General features: G+C 39.6%; 2 protein-coding genes across 6 annotated transcripts in view; both read right to left on the minus strand.

Annotated features, from left to right (window-relative positions):
- The window catches only part of DCLK1 (doublecortin like kinase 1), a 244,478-nt gene extending 239,967 nt beyond the window's left edge, over positions 1-4,511 (minus strand). The window contains exons 1-2 of one of the 3 annotated variants that reach the window (XM_057410443.1): positions 4,179-4,509; positions 483-871 (exon numbers count right to left, since the gene is read on the minus strand). In XM_057410443.1, coding sequence (XP_057266426.1) covers positions 483-858 — 376 coding nt within the window. In that variant the 5' untranslated portion in view covers positions 859-871; positions 4,179-4,509. Of the gene's footprint in view, positions 1-482; positions 872-4,178 lie in introns of all 3 variants that reach the window. The other 2 variants (XM_057410442.1, XM_057410445.1) reach the window with 2 other exon arrangements.
- SPART (spartin) overlaps positions 1-20,758 on the minus strand; it is a 148,876-nt gene that overhangs the window by 59,138 nt on the left and 68,980 nt on the right. The gene's annotated exons all lie outside the window — the stretch shown is intronic.

Genomic DNA, 20,758 nt, shown 5'->3' on the forward strand with positions numbered 1-20,758 from the left:
CTATATTTATGCTACTCAATGAGAGAAGGGTGTTTTACTTAAGGCATATTTACTTGTATGGAAGACTTGGAGCTTTTCACTAGGTACACACAGACTTTAAAAAAAAAATGGTTAAAATCCATCAGAAGAATTTCATGTAAGTTTCATCAGGCTTAACTGACTAAACTTTCATCAGCACTGGCATTTTTAAATATGCGTGTTCAAGAGAAGCAACAGATGTGATCTTTGGGATCTAGGACTGTCAGCACTAGATTAACAGAAAAGGAAAGGTCAAACACTTTCAACAAGAGGGAAATAAGAAGCAAGGCGATAATATTTCATGGCACACTTTAAGATATTCACAATTCTAATTATACCACTGAAGATCTTTTCTTTATCAATAAAAACAACTATACCGTTACCTATTTACAGAAATCTTAACAGATTAGACAAATAAACACCAACTCAAACATAACTTTATGCCTCCAAATCTTACTGCTGACCTTCTACTAGCTGGTCCAAAGAGGAAATCTTCTTGGAGCCATCAATCGTGTAGATTGTTCTCACTCCCTGGGGCAGATTCACATTGTCAGACAGAGTTCGGGTCAGATCAGCCAGGAGAGCTTCAAAGGACCTAAACCGGTCAGGGGAGATGGCATATACAATCCCTTTGAAATACCGGTCTCCATTACGATAGAAACGAACTTTCTTAGCTTTTTTCTCTGAACTCAGGGTCTGTAGAGTGCGGGTTCGGTAAAAGCTGCAGTGGGCACTGTGAGTAGGGCTGGGCAAACCATTTACCCGGGACCCCCTGCCATATCGCTGCGCTTTATCACGCTCATCAAAATGCTCCAGCTCCATATCTCTTCCAAAGGACATCTTGAAGTTCAATCTAAGGGATGAACAGGAGACCAGAAAAAGTTTAAGAAACTTACACATTTTAAGGAAGCTCACTTGGGAATTCATGTTCTATACATGGCACTTACACAGGACTGCTTTTCAGGTTGAGAAAAAAATGTTTGAATGAAACCATGCCACATTCACACATTCATTTTACAACTTCCTCTCTTGCCAGGCCATAAAACCAAGTTAGGCTTGTATACAGCATAGCAATGGCACTTATGAAACCAACTGCTAGTAATATGCAACATTAAAAAATGTTCGTTCAAATTCAGTCAGAACTGTGAAAAAGAGGAGACAAAGTTGAGCTACTGGGAAAGAAAATTAAAAAAAAAACAAAAAAAACACATCAACGTTCTACTTCTTTTCATGTTATATTCAGATGCTATTTGAGTCCAGTTTACCTTCTAGACCATTCATTCCACTAAATTGTTTGTTCCAACTGTGATCTCAAGACGTTCCATTTCAGAAGAGCAGTCACCAACAAATAAACAGTTAAGAACTCGTCAGAGGAACAGGTGTTGCAGGTTGGCGATGAGAATCAGGACTACTACTCAGCGGGTCAAGCCCACTGTTCAAAAGTTCTCGCATGTTCCAAATACTGGTTTCCCTACAGCCTAAGCTTTGTAGTAAATTATTTCATTTGTCCTTGTGCAAATACTTTGCATACACTGAAAAACAGAAGTGTTCAAATGCAATGAAATAATAAAAAAAAAAAATAGAGGGAGACAGGAAATGAGTACCTTTCAATCAGAAAGCTACTTCAGTGCCCTGTAACACTTGCAAGATGCATGATTAATATCCTAAGCCTAACACTCAAATTGATTAAGGCTGACAGCTTCTTTTGCCTACAAACCCATCACCAAAGGAGTGATAAATTCAGTGTTGAGGGGTAAATTATCAACTGGTGTCTCCCATGTCTGACAGTGACAAAAACCCATCAGCTCTGACCAAAATGATCCCAGCTGTTCAATACAGATCAGAGATATGGACACTCACATGTTCTGAAATGAAATCAAGGAAGTAGATACTTCTGTTCCTTTTTACGAACAACACAAGGCTGAACACAAGTTGCACATTAATCTTCATAAATAAAAATATTATAAAAATAGAATTATAAAAATATTATAAAAATAGAATTATCAAAATATCATTAAGTTGAAAACACATTTCATTTAGGAGCCATCTCGATTTGCATTGTCTGCAGAATAGCAAAGCACAGTAAGTTTATTTATAGCACATACACACAGACCTAATTTAGAAGAGGCCTCTCTCATTGATTTCCAATAAAAAGGAAAAAAAAAATAGCAAGCACAAGCTTTGCTTCAACCACTCATAATTGTGTGACCATGAAGAAGAAAAAAGATATATTCAGACCAGTTGTAAAGCAATAGGAGGAAATACAGAAAGACTTAAGGATGCTCTTTAGCTTACAAAAGTTTGCATTAAAGCACTGATTATACAGCTGGACCCTGATGCTGCAAAGCTGTAGGGGATGGGCTCAGCAGCTTCACAGTGTTTGACTGGAACAATCACCTAAGGCAACCACTGCCAAGTGGGGGGCCTTGGTGGAGATTATTTACCCTGATTTGGTTACAGCTCACAGCTTACTCTGTTACATTAGCACAGGATCATGTGCTTATGTTTATATGCAAGATTTATATTTGTAAATACTTTAAAGGTACCTAAAACACATAAACAACACAGTATGAACTGGTGATGGCACCAAGCCTGTCAGAGTTCAAGGAATGTCTGGATGTTACTTTTAGCCATATGGTTTGGTTTTAGGTAGTCCTGCAAGGAGCAGGGAGTTGGATTCAGTGATACATATGGGTCCCTTCCAACTTGAGGTATTCTATGATTCTAGTATATATTTGCATATCATACATATAATAGACTAATCTACATTTTTCCTCCTCAGTATATATACACACATACAGCCTACTTCAGTGAAAGAACACTTACTGTGGCATTTCACTGACACTCCTCTATAGTTTAAACACAAAATACCACTCAGTGGCCAGAGCTTAGAGTCAAGAACATACCACCAACGTTTCCATGTTAAAAAAAAAAAAAAAAACAAACCTGTCAGTTGTTTTACTTCACTTCTAATTCCTATGAAAACCTGTTATTCAGATTTAACCAATCCTAGAACTCACAATCCAGAAACTGTATCTCAAAAGCTATGCCTGTGCCAACAAAAATGGGTTTTTCTTAGGTCTGCTATTTCATTTGCTTAAACCATCTCAGACACAAAAAAAACCAAACAAACAAAAAACCCACGAAAAGCAAGTTTACACGAAGATATGCTTTTTTCTTTTCTTTTCTTTTTTTTTTTTTAAGAGACTTTCAGCTTTATCAGTTTTGGATGGGGATAGGTAGAAGTGCGAGTTGCTGCCCTTTCTTCCACACACACATACGCTTTAATCAATAACGGCTGTATTTCCCAATTACACCCTTTAAAAAGGAAATGGAGCTCCCCTGGAACACTACAGTCCTGTTATGTTGCAGAAAATCCCATTCAAAATACAAGGTCAGAGCAGACAAAGAAATCCTAAACAATTTGATCCGATCAGATGTTTCTGTTTGTGTGGGCATAAATATACAACCACATACGTACAGAGACAGAAAAATGAAGGGACACACCCCTGCAAAATCACCATGCCAAACACCTCACACCCTGTACATCCGCTAAAGAATTATTTATAATGCAGGTGTGGGTGAGCAATTACATAAAACAACCTGATGAAAAAAAAAATACATCACGCTGCGATGCGACTGGCACCCACCGAAGATCGTTCAGAGACTAAGCCGCAGGCTCACTACCAAGTCATTGTGGGGGGACTAAAACGTGGCTACATGCCGCAGCGGCATCGAAAGAGGTTTATTCGGCTGGGGTAGGTAGGGGAAACGTTTCTGACATACAGCCAGCCCGCTGAAGGCGGCATCAAGCACTTCAGCTCGCTGCGGACTGGTAGCGCCCCGCGAACCGCACACGCTGACAAAACCGAGGTGCGTTCGCCTCCGGGTGCACGGGGGAAGCACCTGGTGCGTTCCCGGGGTGCCGACGGACGGGCAGCCGGGGACACAGAACGGGGGACAGAGCGACACCAGCTCTCCCGCCGCCGGGTACACACCACACCGGCACCCTCTGCCCGCCCGGCCAGGGCGCTGCGGCGCTCGGCGGAGGCCGCCGCCCCGCACAATGGGCACAGGTGCACAGAGCCGCGCCCCAACGCCGCAGCCCCCGCGCAGGGCGGGACGACCCCGGCCCCCCAAGCCCCGGCCTGGGAGCTCACCTGTTCTCCGCAGCCTGGTGAACACCTTCTCCCTCGGACCTGCCGGTGGGGCGCGGAGGGAAGGCGGCAGCTCGAAATGGGATGAGGCTAGAGAGCGGCAGCTCCCCCCTCACCCCCCCGGCCACCAGCCGGCTCTAATTGCAGGAGTTGCCGCAGACAGCGGCTCCGCTGCCTTTGTTACGCCTCCCCTGGCTGGAACGCGGTGCTGGGGAGCCCGGGCTGCAGCTGCTTCGCCTTTCTTCTGCTGCTGCCAGTTGCAGTGATTTGCATTAGCCCGGCCCTCATTGAGATGCGGCGCTTCGCACCAGCCTCTCCCCGCCGTTCTCTCCGGAGGGCGGTGCCGCCGCCTCTCTCTCACGCTCTCCTCAGTTAGCGAGCCCGTTTTTCCCCTGGCGCTACTGAGCCGCCAAGGCAGCGCGCCCAGCCCGCGGGGTGGAGGCTGCGAGGGGACCCGGTTGCAGCCTGCGCCGGGGGAGAGGCCGCACCGGGACGATCGGTTACGGTTCCAGTGGGCTACCCCTGAGTTAATTCTTCGCCGTACCTCGAGTCGCTGTCTCCCGCCGGCCCTGGGGATACCCAGCCGGGGGATGCGCTCCATCGGCGGCTGGCAGGGAGGCAGGTGCCGGCCCGGCGTCCAAAAAACGCCCCCTGGAAGTATTTTTACCAAATGTGTCACTTGGCTTTATTGGGTTGCTGGTGTGGGTCCAGAAAAGGACAACAAAGCTGGTGAAGGGTCTGGAGAACAAGTCCTGTGAGGAACAGCTGAGGAAACTTGGGGGTGTTTAGCCTGGAGAAGAGAAGGTTCAGTGGGGACTTTATCGCTCTCTACAGCTACCTGAAAGGAGGATGGAGAGATGTGGGGGTCTATCTGCCAAGTAATAAGTGATAGGACAAGAGGAAATGGCCTCAAGCTGTACCAGGGGAGGTTTAGATTGGATATTAGGAAGAATTTCTTCACCAAAAGGGAGGTGAGGCATTGGAACAGGCTGCCCAGGAAAGTGGTCACCGTCCCTGGAAGTGTTCAAAACCGCATAGCTGAGGCCCTTAGTGACATGGTTTAGTGGTGGACTTGATCTTAAAGGTCTTTTCCAGCCTAGCTGGTTATGATTCTATGAGGTTCACCCAGTCTCCAGATTCCTATGGCAGGTTTTGGGTGCTGAAGGTGGGACTGATGTGAAATTTAGGTACTAAAACTGGAGCCAGGCTCCTTCATACCAAATGCTCGGTTACAGCTGACCCTGGGAGTGACTAACCTCCATAGATACTACAGTTTTTATGCTTAAATTCCCCAGAAGCTGTATTTGCCCAAAGGCGTCTCAGGCTTCATCTGACTGACTTGCTCCTCTCACGCCCAAGCCCCTCAGATCTTGGAGAGCATTTGCTAAATCCACCTCCACACGAAAGTCAGCTATAACCAATGCTTTCTTTCCAAAGGCTTGGTTATTCTGCATTTTAATGTAAAAATTCCACTGGTTAAGACATTCTCCAGGTGAAGGACCTGGATTACTTTCCTTTGGAAAACAAAGACTTCAACTCTATTCTACTTGTCAGGTAAACAGCCCATAGTCCACGGGGACATGGAAAGAAGAAAACAGTCTGTCCCTTCTGCTAAAGCTGCTCACTTTGAAAGAATTAAAAATGCATTAGGTCAGAGAGAGGGAATTAGTCTGTAACCTTGTGGATATGGCACTCGCTTGGGAAGGACAAAAGATGGCTTTTTGTGTCTGTACTATGGAACATTTATGTGGTTTATACCCATAAATCCAGAAACAATCAGCGGAGCAGGGGCTTAAGCCCAGGGTGCCCTGTTCCCAGTCATAGACCTCTAATCAGAATAGAGGCTCCTGCTTAATCTGTCTGAAGGCAAATGAAGCCTTCAGTCTACAAAAACTGTAAGAGGCTCAAAGGAAGAAGAGGCTGGAGCACTCCCCTTCTTTTCTGTTCCCCTAGAATAGTCCTCGGAGAGGCTCTTAAAAGACATGAGATTCCCTAAAAGAAAAAAATTAATTGTTGCTGTGTCTTCATTGTCCAGGAGGAGTTCTTTAATCTCTGAACTATAGAGCGGAGACAGGATTCTTCCAGCTACACTTGTTTTCTTAGTTTTTGAAAGAGAAACAAGCACCTAAAACCTTCAGGAAAACCTCTGCTCGAAGGAATAATAGCATTAAAACACCTGAACATCAAAGAGATTCATAACTCAATGTACAACTCTGTCCTCAGTACACTTTTACTACCTAGCTTAGTTTTTGTGGATCTTGTTCCAAGGCACTTTAATTCTTCCCCAATGGTCAATGGAGTGCTGAGGCACTTTGGTGGAGATTGATGGTTTTCAGAAGCAAGTTCCTAAAAGTTGACCACCTCCACACTGAGTGTTTCACCAGTCTGTTGGTTTTGAAAATCTCTTGAGTGATGTTTAGATGTAACATCATGATATTGGTAATGTTGGTATACTAGATTAGAGAATGGAAACTAATTTTAAATCAATTCTGGTAATCTTGCAATAAAATTCTGTTCTTTAAACTGCTTCCTTTGTAGCTCAACAAACAAAATATTCATTATAGTCTTAAATTATAAGAAAAACTAGGAGATCACAAAGATTTGAGATGGAAAAGATAGTCATGGTCCTCATAAAGGATTGATCTTTAACATTCTTTACTGCTGTTTTGTGCAGTTCATTTTAAATTCCTCAGGTAATGGGGCTTCTACTTCCCAAAGGAGACATCTCTTCAAAATTAAATTCCTCCAATTATAAGGATTTTTTTTTCTGATGATCAAGTTAATGGAATTTTCTTATATTTCAGCTCATTACTTTAGCTATAGTGCCCTGTGTTCACGTACATAATTTATTTCTCTCATTGGTGTTTACATCTCTCCAACATGTATTATTTACGTCTAGCCTGAGCGTACAAAATATTTCACAGATGTTCAGGAAAGATCTTCACTCCGATTATGTTAAAAAAAATAAGAAAGGTCAAAAGAAAAGAATACAACATAAATCAACACAGAAATATAAACCCAATAGGAAAATGTCTTTTAAAATGTGTTATTTTGTTCATTTGCAGTTTTGTATTCAACCTGAAGACTCAACACCATACCATGCAGTCTCTTTGCCTTTGTCATGCTCACCTGCCATGCTTTTCTTTTTAAAGCACTTTAAAAGATGTTTTTCTTTTGCCTTTTTCACGTTTGTCCTCAAATTAAAACAGTGCAATTCTAAACAGAAACAAAACCTGCATAATTTTTTTCAACAGGCCTGTGGTCACCCTGTTAAAAGAGCATACTGTTTTACTATTGTTTTTCCTTGTTGGAAATATGTAAGGGATTTTTAGAAACCACGATGCAGCCACTTCTTAATGCCACTTTGGGTAAAGTAAGTAACTTGGACTTTTAATCTCTATTATTGTTAATCAAGTTTTCCAGATCTAGCAGGATTCCAGCAGTGCTTTTCTGAACATTTCTAATTTTTAAACACCTTTGTCAAAACTGTGCGGTAGAATTGGATGCAGTTTATGTCACCACCGAACACTCCTGTATCTAAAGGCAGTACCAAATGCCTTGAAACATGTTCTGGGGGCTTCTTTTTAGTTGGCTAACCACTGTGACCCCTAAACCCTTTTCAGAGTCACTGCTTTCCAGGACACAGTCTCCAGACTTCTAAATGTGACCTACATTCCTTGTTCCTGCTGAATGACCTTGCATTCAGCTGTCTCAAAAAGCACGTTCAAATGATCCTGGCTTACTAAAGGATGTCAATTTCCCTACAGAAAAACTGTTTTCTCTTTGCATTATTTAGTTCTTTATGCATTTCATGTCATCTGCAATTTTTACGATTAATGCTTGTTGAATGTTTCTTAAGATCACTCATAAATTTATGTAGCAGCAGAGGGGAGCATTTCCTAAAATGTGGGGCTCAAACCTCTAAGGTGCTGGTGTCAAGGGTGTGTTTAAAGCTCACTCCACTTCATGTCAGAGAGGCACTCAGCTCTCTGGACACCAAACCAGGCCCAGGGAACTGGTGATGGTGCGGTCACAGATGCCTGTTTGAGCAAACAGCCTGTGCCGTCTCTCATCAGGGGTCCAAGCAACTGGAGCTGCCCTAGTACCCTGGGCACTGCCGAGGCTTGGGCTGGGCTGGGCTGGCAGAATCCTAGCACCAAGCACCAACACATCGGGGAAAACTCACTCATGGAAGAGAGCAGAACTCCACAAATCCCTCTAGAATTACACAAGGGATAATGATGAGCTGTTTATAGTTACTTTTGGAGATCTGTCATTTAGCTGATTTTTAATCAATTATTACGTGTTACAGATTTTGTATAACACTGATCACTTAATTAGATTGATGTGCCGTTGGATGCTTGTTTTACAGAAGCGTATGTCAATGCAGTCATCTTTATCAGTCATGTTTGACAGTCTCACCCAGAAAGCTACCCAATTTGACATGCTCATTGGCACTAATTACGCAGTCATCTTCTGTATTGATTGTATCACGTATCAGGCCTTCAGTTATTTTACCTGCTACTGATTCCAGCACAGCTCAAATTGTCATAATTTTTGTTGCTTAAATGTAACCCTGGCTTTATGCAGGTTTCTAATACTTCTTTAATATTCTATAATGTATTGAATAGCAGCATTTTCAGGCAGACCAGTAATAAATTCTTCTTAAACTACCCATGCATTAAAAATTATTTGCATATTATTTTTAGGGAAAACCATATGGCATTTATGACTGGGATGGGACTGCATTATGCAGAAATATTCATGGAATATTTCTGTCTGTTCTGCATTGTTATTGTCAGTTTCAACTGTCTGCTTCTAATAACAGACCTATGATTTTGCTCAGATTAATTTTTTCACAGTATTATTTTTTTTTTAACTCCTTTCTGTCCTTAGTACTCCTGGCTTTAAGATGTCTCACTGATGATTTCTCACATCTGTTGATATTTCACTTGTCTGGACTTACTGTAATGAGTAAATAAAAAGTTTTTGCTATATTATCTGTCCCTCTGTATTTCTCTTCAGTTAGAATATTTTTAACAAATGGCAAGATCCTCTCTAACTGCACAACTCAATTTTAGAATCTGGTAAAATCATTCTCTGTTAAAGACTCTTCTTTGTCTCATTCATTTGCTTATAACTGACTTCTTCAAGAAATTCATCCATTCAAAAGCAGACTACAGACCAGCACTTTACTCTCTTTGCATACAGCAGATGTAACTACATGCTGGTCATTGGTTAAAACGTTCCTAAAGTTATTCCTACGTGCTTGTCCACTGCAAAAAGATCCATTGTAAAGTGAAGTGTTTTGTATCAGGAAATTATGGTATTTCACTTTTTGATACTCCATAGATATTCTAACTACATCAACAAGAGACCTTCAGTATGGTTTGTCAAACTTATGTCTCTTAAGTACTTTTCTTTCAGATATTGTTGAGATGTTTCAGGTACTATTATTTCAGATATGATTAAGGGCATTTAAAGAGCTGTTTGGCTGATTTGATTTGCTTGCCTGTATTGGTTAACAAATCGAACCTAAACCCCTGTCATTTCGGATTATCAATTATAATTGAACTATCTGTGTGGCAGGCCAATTCTTACCTGTGAAACAACTCCATCCGTCTCCAAAATATTCTCTATCATCATGTAGGATAGCACGATATTTATCTGAGGAAACTGTTACTATAGTCTTTCTCCTTTCCAGGTTGCCAAGAAGTTGAATCAAAATAATTCTGAAGTGCAGGATCTGAATTTTTCCTGGTCTTTGCTTCAAACTAATTAAAGTAAATTGATGTTCTTTCCTGACTGCTAAACTTTGGCAGAAGCATTTTAAATAATTTAGAATATGTATGTTCACAATAATCTCAACTCAATCTCAGTAGTATTCACATGCTTTAAACTGAGGATTTGGGGAGTGGTTTTTTCATCTAAGAGAAAGTTGGAATGTTTTATGTATATAAATGCACAAACTGTGCACAATTTCTTGAACAACCCAAGAACAGCATATATGATGGTTTCTTTTACCAGTGTTTTAAAAATAAAAGTTAGAAGGGCTAGGTTTGGGACACAATTTTTACAAACATTATTTTTAAGAAAGGACTGCTTTTTTTAAAGAATTAGAATTTAGAGGGTGGAATTCTGCACCAACTATTGGCACATTACTGAGATAATCCTCAAATAATTTTTTTCCCATGTGGGTCTTATCAGTCAGAAGAGGGTTGTAACATCACAATAGCTGAGGCAGAGATCTGTGAGAAGAGGGAAGGACAGCCCTTAGCTCAATCTCAAGCAAGTAATCAGCCAGTGTGTCTCAAATCCCTAAAGGATGTGTGATGGCAGTAAAGAGGAAACAACAGGAGACATCTCAGGTCATTCAAATTGGAGAAATGAAGTGGGAAACTTTTAGTGTCCTGGGAGGTCTCTCAAATATTCATTGTTTAGGAGTAGATTTTTCACCTTCTACATGCCATTTTTTTCTGATGCACTGGTTGCATGAGCTTGTCAGTGTCTGCTGGGTTTCACATCACCTGTTACAACCAGGATCTGATCCTTTGAGCAACATGTATCTTTTCTGAATGAGGATTTGGATGCCATCCTTTCCCACAGTTAACTCACGCGTTAAGGGTGTAAGGCACCAGATGTTGCTGTAAGGAGGCTAACACTTCTCTCCTCATGTGGGTTATGTACTATGGAGGGATCCTGGTCTACTGCTTACATGGTCTGGAAAGACCTCTTTACTGATGGTCTTTCCATCCAACCACCTATGGCTAAGCAGAGCAGCAGGTAGAATCAATTTCATAATTAAAGATTTCTCTACATTATGCCTGCAAATTTAATTCTCATTTGAGAATTTCAATTCTCACTTGAGATTCAACCTCCAAACTGTCATGGTAATCTTAGAATCATAGAACCATAGAATTAACTGGGTTTGAAAAGACCTTTAAGATCATCAAGTCCAACCATTACGCCAGTTCTGCCAAGTCCACCACTAAATCGTGTCACTAAGGGCCTTTTTTTTTTTTTGAACACTTCCAGGAACGGTGATTCCACCACTTCCCTAGGCAGCCTGTTCCAATGTCTGATCACCCTCTTGGTGAAGAAATTTTTCCTAATATCCAATCTAAACCTGCCCTGGTGCAGCTTAAGGCCATTTCCTCTTGTCCTATCACTTGTTACTTGGGAGAAGAGATAGAACCCCATCTCCCTCCATCCTCCTTTCAGGTAGTTGTGAAGAGCGACAAGGTCCCCCCTGAGCCTTCTATTCTTCAGGCTAGACTCCCAGTTCCCTCAGCTGTTCCTTATAGGACTTGTTCTCCAGACCCTTCACCAGCTTTGTTGCCCTTTTCTGAATCTGCTCCAGCACCTCAATGTCTTTCTTGAAGTGAGGGACCCAGAACTGAGAACAGTATTTGAGGTGTGGCCTCCCAGATGTCAACTACATGGGGATATCAGTGTCCCAGTCCTGAGGGCTACGCTATTTCTGATACAGGCCAGGATGCTCTTGGCCTTCTTGGCTACCTGGGCACAAACTGGCTCATGTTCAGGTGGCCATCAATCAGCAATTTTAATGATTAATCTTAAAGATTAATCAGCAATCTTAAAGATTAAATCTTAAAGATTTCTTCCAGACCAATACCATTAATGCACAGATAAATAGTATGTATTGGTTTAAGCTGCTGAGCATGAAATAATTTTAGCTCCAAGTTATTGAAAATATAAGGTCTAGAGAAGTACTCTTTAATAACATCTCTGTTGATGCTAGTTCAGGTATACTTAGCCATTCTAAGGTTTTGCGTAGCTGTAAGGTTCATCAGATAAAAGACAAACAAAATAATCACAAATATCAAGCCTAAATACCTTATCGCTAAAGAAAAATTAATGTAAATATACAGGCAGTAACATTTTTCTGTCTGATAGTTGAAGTGTTTTAATTAGCAATGATACTGTTAAGAGTAGTTGTGACTTGTGGTAACATCAGGTAAAATCAGAACAACTTACAGTATTCCCACAGTCATCACAGATTGTGTCAGAGATGCACAGATAACAAAAACAGTGTACAAAGAGGAAAAAGAATGAAAGTTAGAAAGAATAAAATTTAGAGACTCTGAGATAAACTAAACAGTTAGTAAATGGAGAAGGCAAGTAAACATAACAGATAGTCTTCTCCCATTTCCCCAAAGAAATAATTTAAATGCCTGAAAGTGAATTCGGACTTCAGAAGCTTAAACACAAAACTGAAATATGCCCAACATGCTACACTTCTGGGCAGTTGCAGATACCTTCAATTCTACTGCAGTAAACTAGTTAGCCCAGAGTTCATTTAAAACTTGACCTGGAAAACTCTTCATCCAGTCTAAATTACAATGGTCTGGAATGATTCCAAATTAAAATCTTTAAGACCAGCTATTTACAATTACATGTTAGAAAATGTAAGGTAAAAACTTTAGGCTGGGATAGACAGATATTTTCTGCAATTTTAAAACTGTGGTCTGTCAGTTTAGTGCTTTGATAAGAACTATGGTCATTGTTATCTATACAGTAGCTATGTTTATTTGGGGAAACTAATGAGACCTAGAAGATACAGTGTAGCTGGCAGTGCTGTATCAACAGATTAACCCTTTTTCAGCTTGTCCATGTGGTTACAGTTTGAAAGTTTCAGTGCAGATAATGTGAAATACATTCACATATAGCCTTACTCATTAATCTTGAGAAAGAGAGGCTGTTACTGTTAACAGCCAGGAAGAACTCAATTACCAATCTTAAGATTACGTTCAAACCATTGTTGATAGAAATGAAAGTAGTATTATGCAAGTTAATCTACATACTCTTAGATGATAACAAAGCAAAACCTAATTTGCCATGAAAGTGTGTCATGGTTTAAGAATTCAGAGTCCTCTGTTTTGAAGAACTAATTATTTTGCTTTAGTAAGTTTGGTGTAAAAAATCCCTTAAAAATTTATAACGGGATGTTTTACATAAACAGAATTATACCTCTTTATAGCTTTAAAATAAAGGACCTTTAATCAAGCATGGTTTTAGTTTGTGAAGCTTCAGTAAAGCAAGTCCATGTGGAAAACCAGCATTTTTTAAGCTTAACAATTAATTGATGATATTATAGTAGATAGTGACATTAAAATTTCTCCTTTCTTCCATTTTGAATGATGTAGGCCTAGGGGAAACTTCCTCCAAATAATTAATCTTGTTTTGTTTCCTCAGTTTTATTTTATCAGGATTACTACGCTTATAATTATATGAACAACAGAAAATCCACTTGTCATCTTAAAAGATGGCTTGGTTTTTGATGCTCTGGAATGCTATTGTGGAAGGACTCAGACATTAGATGTGTGGAGCTACATGGATCCAGAAGCTGTCATGAAAGCTAGTTTCAACCATTTTCAATCTTGTTAATTATGCAGTTATCACAGAAGAGGAGGAACTTTTCTGTTCTTTCATCTGTCAGGTTTCTTTTCAAGTTCTAATTTGTTGATCAGATTTCCTTTGTAAGAGATCTCTCTCACAGTGATGTCAGTATTTCCATGGTAAATCAAGATTCCCATGTAAAACCAGGTGATGAACAGTCATTTCTCACTCCATAACACTGCTGTCTACTGTTATGATAACATCTCATTTTTCTAAGTGATAAGCTGTTTTGGGGTTGAAGAGTGCCCAGTGTCATGGTTGCAGGGAAAGCTTCAGCTAAGCTTTTCTTGGTCACTCCGAGTCTGCCTTTATTTGTCCTCTGTGGAATCTTGCAGTTCTCCTATCCCTCAGTCAGCTTCAGAGCTGAAGTACTCTCTTTATCATCCACAAAATACCCAATAGGCTGGATGAGTTTGAGTCCCTTTGGGATTCTGAATTCAGCAGACATGTCAAGTGTCACACAATGAAACAGATCCTGCCTCTCCTCTTTAGCTCTGTCCGTACCTTATACATTCATGCAGCATAGCACTTTACTTTCCTACTCTATCTTGCTCCTCAGATGATATCCTAGCTCTGCAGTTTCTTCCTTCCCTCCCTCTCAATCACATGCTATAAGGTGCCAGACACATCCCACACCATCTGTAGTGCTCTCTCATGCACAGAAGATGATTAGGAACTGTATAAAGATGTGAATCCTACCTAAAAACAAAGTAGGGTTTACTTGGGAGAAGAAATAAAGCTTTTAGAAAGAATTATTCTAAAACAATTTAAAGAGGTGTTTTTATATTACTTTTTATATTACTTTTAAAACCCACAATTTTGGTCATTTATGAAGTCTCAGTTTTATCCAAATATTCCAAAAGTGTTGACTATGTCTCAGTTTTGGTCTTGCAGACTTGCTCTTATCTCTGTCTTACAGGGTCCTTTTATACCCTGATATCATTTCTGCAGCCTGTGTTCTCAAGCTATGGTGCTTCTGGTTTTGTCTTCTCAGGGCCTATGGCTCTGGTCATTGACCCTTAACAGCTTGTACGTTTGTTAGAGTAATTGTACTGAGAAAATCTCTTCTTTTCTGCCTGTTTCCTCTGGCAAAGTGCTGTCAGATCAGTCCTAATATAGCAAGCATCCCATTAACCAAACAACACACATAATCTGTCTCAGAACAGCACTAAATTTAACATGGTCATTTAAAAATGCTGCTAGGGATTCATCTTACGTTCCTGCTACTACTCTGCTGCTTACAAAATAAAAGACTAGAACACCATCTTAATTATGCCAAATAATTACGAGTTACAATCAGAGCCTCTTAAGATACATTTACTCCAGAAACTGAGAGGAGCATATGAAAAGGGGAGGGAATTAAAATGAAGTTGCTAATAAAGCTGAGATTTTCCTTACTATGCACGTTACCATGTCAACCCGAGTTATGCAGCATTACATTTGAGATCTATTCAAGACCCCTTCAAAAGCTCAGCAACTAACCAGGATGTTTTAGATGTTTTTTTCAGCTGATTTTGGCATCTTTTGCATGATAAATGCTACTTAACCACATTCTTTTTCTGGTTTAATATCAAATGCAACTGAGCAAATGTTTAATTATATCCATGCAGATGGTTTATTATGTAAGAGATAATTACTTGTCCCACTTTGAAAGTACTAAACCATGCAGAAAACATGAGGCTCAATCATTTTAAGATGGCAAGTAACTTAATATAAATTATTATTCTTTGCACGTGGCAGAGAAAAACATGCAACCTCAGTATCCTATGTATGTATTAGTTTCAGATGGTTTAACTAAGATTCTTTTAAGTTAGTATGCAAATATTTCCTCTGTTCTAGCTTCCTTCATATAGTCAGCCTAGCTTTCTACTGCTGTCTGGCAGTAAGGTAAAGCCTTTTATCGAAAACTGAGGTAACAGTTATAATTAGTTGTAAACTAATCTTTCAGGGGGAAAAAAACAACAAAACTCAAAAAAGCAACAACAACGAAAAAGACCAACAAAAAAAAAAAACACCAACTTTATTTCTATACTCTTAGGTCTTTAATTATATAAATAGCCTTTGGCATTACTGATTTACTGTTTAAAATATCTTACGTGTGTTATAAGGAGTATTAGTTCCAGTTTCAGCATCTTAGATTTGATGATTACATGAACTGGCAAACAACAAGTTGGTAGATAGCAGTTGCTGAGAAATTACAACATTTTTACCTGCTTCCTAGTTTACCTAGTTTTTAAATAAATTTAAATATGCTTTTAGGGAAAAAAAAAAGGTGGAAAAACATATGCCTCAAAGTCTGAATAAAATATCAGCCGAGATATTTTTCTTTTTTTTTTTTTTTTTGGAAAACACTGTATCAAACTTGCAAAAGGTAACAAATCCAGAAGAATTGATAAATTCATTGCACACTACCATGATAATCCCTTAGCTAGGTGAAAGTCACCATTAATGTAAAAACGATTAAACACAGTTTATCACCAAGTGCAGAAAATTCCCTCACACTTAAATGCTGAAAATATTGTTCCCAGAGCAGCAGAATGAAAGGAGTTCAATCAGTAGCACATCTTGTCTCTATTGATTCTTTGATGTCCAGTGGCAAGTAAGCTTCTTAACCTTTTCTTCAGCATGGACACATATACCTTTTTCCTTCTACTCAGCTGTCTAATTTCATAACATTTTAAGGAATTCAACATACCTGAGCTCTCTCCTCTTGTTCAATTTGATTGCAGTTTCCAGTGGTTGCAAACAATCAGGAGGCAGCTAATGGATATGACTGGCTCATCAAGGGTAGGCAGCAGGCTGACAGTGGTCCTCCAGAGTCTGAAGAGCCTCTGCAGGAGGATGGATGGTCCCCACCTTAGCATCACCAAACACATGTTGAAAGTTCCAGTTCTTGCTCCATACTTAAAAATAGCTAATTTTGAATTAAGCCTCACTGAATTTTCTGAGTTTCATATCCTCAGAAAACAAAGCTAAACCAATGCAAACCCCCCCCTCTCTTAGCAAGCATCTGCCAGGCACATCTATTTATGCAATGCCTGCATGTTTCTTGGGCAGCTCAGCATATTCCCCAGACATCCATAGCAGGAAAACTTTCTTATGCTACTTCATATTCCAGAATGAAAGCAGAATAATCAACAATATACTATGTGTTGCTGAATTTATATTATGAGTACAGGCAGACAGCATTCAGGAGCATGACCCTTCTGCTGACTACTCACTCAAAGATGTAACTGCTAGACTGTAGTTTCCAGAGGTCCTATGTTTTATCTGACCCCTGTTGATGCTGGGTACAGAAGCAGTCCATCAAACAGTGGGTATCTCAAACCAGGAGATATCCGTAGGTCTTGCTGTTTTCTGTTTTCACCCTTTTCCACTGGCAAAAGGAAATAGGGAGCAAGAGGGAAATAGAATCTAAGGACAAAGATGGGTTAGAGAGAAAGAAAGAGTCAGAACAATAATTAATTTCCAGTTCTGTGAATAGTCATGAAAAAAATGTACCTATAGCAGAATATGTGCTTCTGGCAGGCTCATGAGATAAAATAGTCATGTTAGAAGTTGATAGCTGTATTTTGCAAGGGAGCTGCAGTGTCCCTGTACAAAGGCTGAACCCCATAGAAGGATGAATGCTTGAGCATCTGAGATAAAAAATGGCTTTTTCTTCATTCTCATTAAATAGGGATTGCTTCATTGTTGCTGGACATACATAGTGAGTCCTTCTGCTTCCCCACTGCCACTGTATAGTGCAAAGCTGGAAGAATTGCCCTAGATTCAGCATCTTTTTTGTGGTTCTGTCTGTGTAAGAAGCCATGAAAACTGCAGGAACCAACATTGTAATAGTGACTTTCCTGAACTCCCTGCAGAGTTTGTGGTGTTCATACTGTTTCATTCTCAAACTAGAGAGAAGACACAAAGATTCTGAGTGAGAAACGATGAAACAAGAACAAAGCTGCTTGAACAAAAAGGGGAAAAAAGACCTTTAAAACATATGCTGCATTTTATGGTATTATGACTGTGTCTGATGGTATGTGTGTAAAATGTTACTGGTTTTATCAGTGTGAATGTGCGCTCTCATATCTGCTATGCTATGCTTTCATGGCTGTGTGCAAAATAAAACAAAAACTGTGATTACAAAATTTTAAAAGCTCTTTTAAAACAACAATGTTTGGTCAGTTCTGCTTATATTTCACAGTGTGCCAACTTAAAACAATAAGGTTCGGTATGTCTTCCAGACTGTAAGTAGAGCAAACTTACATGATTATACCCTAGACAAATAATGTATCTGATTTTTTTATTATAAGGCAACATAGCTTAAAATACTTGCTACTCTCCCGTAGGCACATAAGGAGTCCCAGCACATTTTTTCCCTCAAGTAAAACTGAGCAGAACTTAAGCAAGAGATACATTCCCAAATTTAAGAAAAGTTAAATAAGTGCATGTGCTGAGAATTGAGGGACTGCATATCTATATAGGAAAATATGGGGGAGGATGGGGGGGGGACTATTGCTGTGTGGAAGCTGAGAGGAAGAAACAGGCTGCTGTGCTGAGAACTGAGGAGGAGAATGGTTATATAAAGATGAAAGACAAGGTATTGCCTACAAACCAGATAGATATATAAGAAGATGCAGTTTGGGGAGAATCGCTGATAATGAGAGACAAACAGGAAAAGAAAAGGATATATTCATACATCTATGTACATACATCAGATGATCACAGAATAGTTAGGGTTGGAAAGGACCTTAAGATCATCCAGTTCTAACCCCCATGCCATGGGCAGGGACACCTTATGCTAAATCATATCACCCAAGGCCTCGTCCAACCTGGCCTTGAACACTGCCAGGGGTGAAGCATTCACAACTTCACTGGGCAACCCATTCCAGTGCCTCACCACCCTCACAGTAAAAACACTGCTAAATATACACTACTAAATAAGACAAGGGAATTCACTGTTTAGTGTTTGTACAGATCCTCTTATATTGCACATCCTAGCCTCTCCATCATCTTCTTGTGGATTTATCTTTTTTTTTTTTTCTCTTGGATACAAGAATGAGCTAAAATGTAGAAAATCAATTTTTTTTTTTTTTTTTTAATGAGAAATACATGGCAGCATCCTGAAAGGGAATTTAGCCTATCCCAAGCAATCATAAATCTACCTCACAGAAAGCCAGGGTTAAACCTTACAGCATGCGTAACATGCTCTTTGAGAGGTACAGCCCATTGGTTTCTCAGCCTTTCATTTTAAAATGTTTTCCATGGTGTGATCTGTGCAATACTTGCAAGCATATACTTCCTACCTTAAAGTTTTTAAAGAAAAGGCTGCCATTTATTGTATGATTCAGCATATTGCAGGAGAGCGGAGGTACCAGGAAGTTCTGGCCCTTTACATGTGACTGTAATACGAACGGCCTATAAATAATCCTTAAAAACTGAAGGGAATGTAATGGGCCAGTGAGTATAACATTCTTTTTTTCTTCTTGGTCCCCCAGTTTAGATTGTAATTAGGGAGTTTTTTTCTCTTGAAATTATTAGGTTATGTGTAGAGTATTACAGTATTTTTAAAAAATAACAGTTCTCTGATACTAATGATCGGAAACTGGCATCAGCTGTTAATCAGACCAGTAGCCTGTAGAAATCAGTAGTGTGCAATGACAGAAGGGGTTATGTTTGCATGTTAGCCTCCGCCTCTCCCTACTAAGATAAAATACCCAGGCTTCATCAGAGGGAATATAGTTGTGTTTTGCCATGACCAGCAGAATGCAAACTCCTTACCTTTCTGCTGGCACAGTTCTGAGTTAAAGGTTTCAGTAGAGAATCATTATACCACGTCTATCTTATGTACTGACAGCACCTTCTCAGCTTAGTTCCTACCCAGGATCCTCACAAAGCTTTAGTCCTTCAGTTTGTCTACCTTTAGTCCTTTGGCACCCTGCAGTGCCTCTGTGGTCCTTAGGTATTGCCTAATTGTCTCTCTTGCTTCTGTCTTCCAAGTAGAATATGTCAGTGCAGGATTCCCATGTATTCTTGATGGAAATCTCAAAGGGTCTCTGCTGCCTTCTTTGCAGACATGGTTCATCATACAATAAAATAAAGTGATGACAGGCTCTTGGCAAAGGGCCAAATGAGAACTAAGTAGGAAATTAAAGTCCCCATTCAACCCCTAAGTATTGTTGTTACAATCCTTGCTTATGAAGTATCAAAGACTGAAGGGATTTCTCTGCAGATTGCTTTACAGATTGCTACGAAGTATCTTCTAAAGAACTTTTCTGGATATTGCCTTTCTAAGACTGCTTTTGAAAGAGAGGTGAGGAGATGTTTTATGTTTAACCTTTTATGTTCATGTTCAATGTTTCATGTTTTATCTTGACCACAGCAGCAAAAAGGTATCATCAGACTGAAGATTTCTGCAAATTAATATTGATGCTGATCACATTAATTATAAAAAAAAAAACAAACAAGTCAATTCTTTTTAGACTTGAAGCATCTTCTTCAGTAAATACAGACATTGATTTTTAATCTTTAGCTAGTGATTGAAATATTGCTTAGATGGGGAATCTACATCATGAAAAGGTTTGCCTTCTAAATGTAAATGAAGCAGCAGTTTTGAAATCACTGAAAGACAGAGAAGAAAGAGGGGTGAGATGAAGAAGACATCTGAAAGGAGAACTGAGCATGGGTGATAAACAAGCCAGAACTATGATTTAGCATCATATTTAACTGTATGCTAATTGAAGTGTATACCTCCTAGAAATTAACAAGATTAAGCACTTACTTACATCTTTTCCTTTAATTAACTGTAAGTATCATGGAATTTTACTTTGTTTAGAAATAACACAAAATACTGTGTATGCCTAGTATTTTTAAGAAAGTTCTAGGGAATGGAGAAAAAGAGTGTAGTTACATAAAGAAAGATTACATTTGCTGCTCAGAACTGCCAGAACAGCTCTCATGAATGAACTCAGCTTCACTAAAGCATTTAAGTTTGAGAGCTGAAAAACTGTTTAGCTGTTTATCTTAGGTTTACACATGTTTAAAAAATCTCAACCTGACTCAGTGCATTGCTAACACTAGCAAATTCTTGATCATTTCCCAGGCTGCAGGAGTGGTAGAACTTTGACATAATGAATAAAAGCTGGGGATGGATATAACAAAACATAGTTTATGAC

This window comes from Pezoporus wallicus, unplaced genomic scaffold (assembly GCF_028554395.1).
Source record: "Pezoporus wallicus isolate ANWC-B61680 ecotype Strahan unplaced genomic scaffold, APGP_CSIRO_Pwel_v1 contig_1876, whole genome shotgun sequence".
Taxonomy (NCBI): domain Eukaryota; kingdom Metazoa; phylum Chordata; class Aves; order Psittaciformes; family Psittacidae; genus Pezoporus; species Pezoporus wallicus.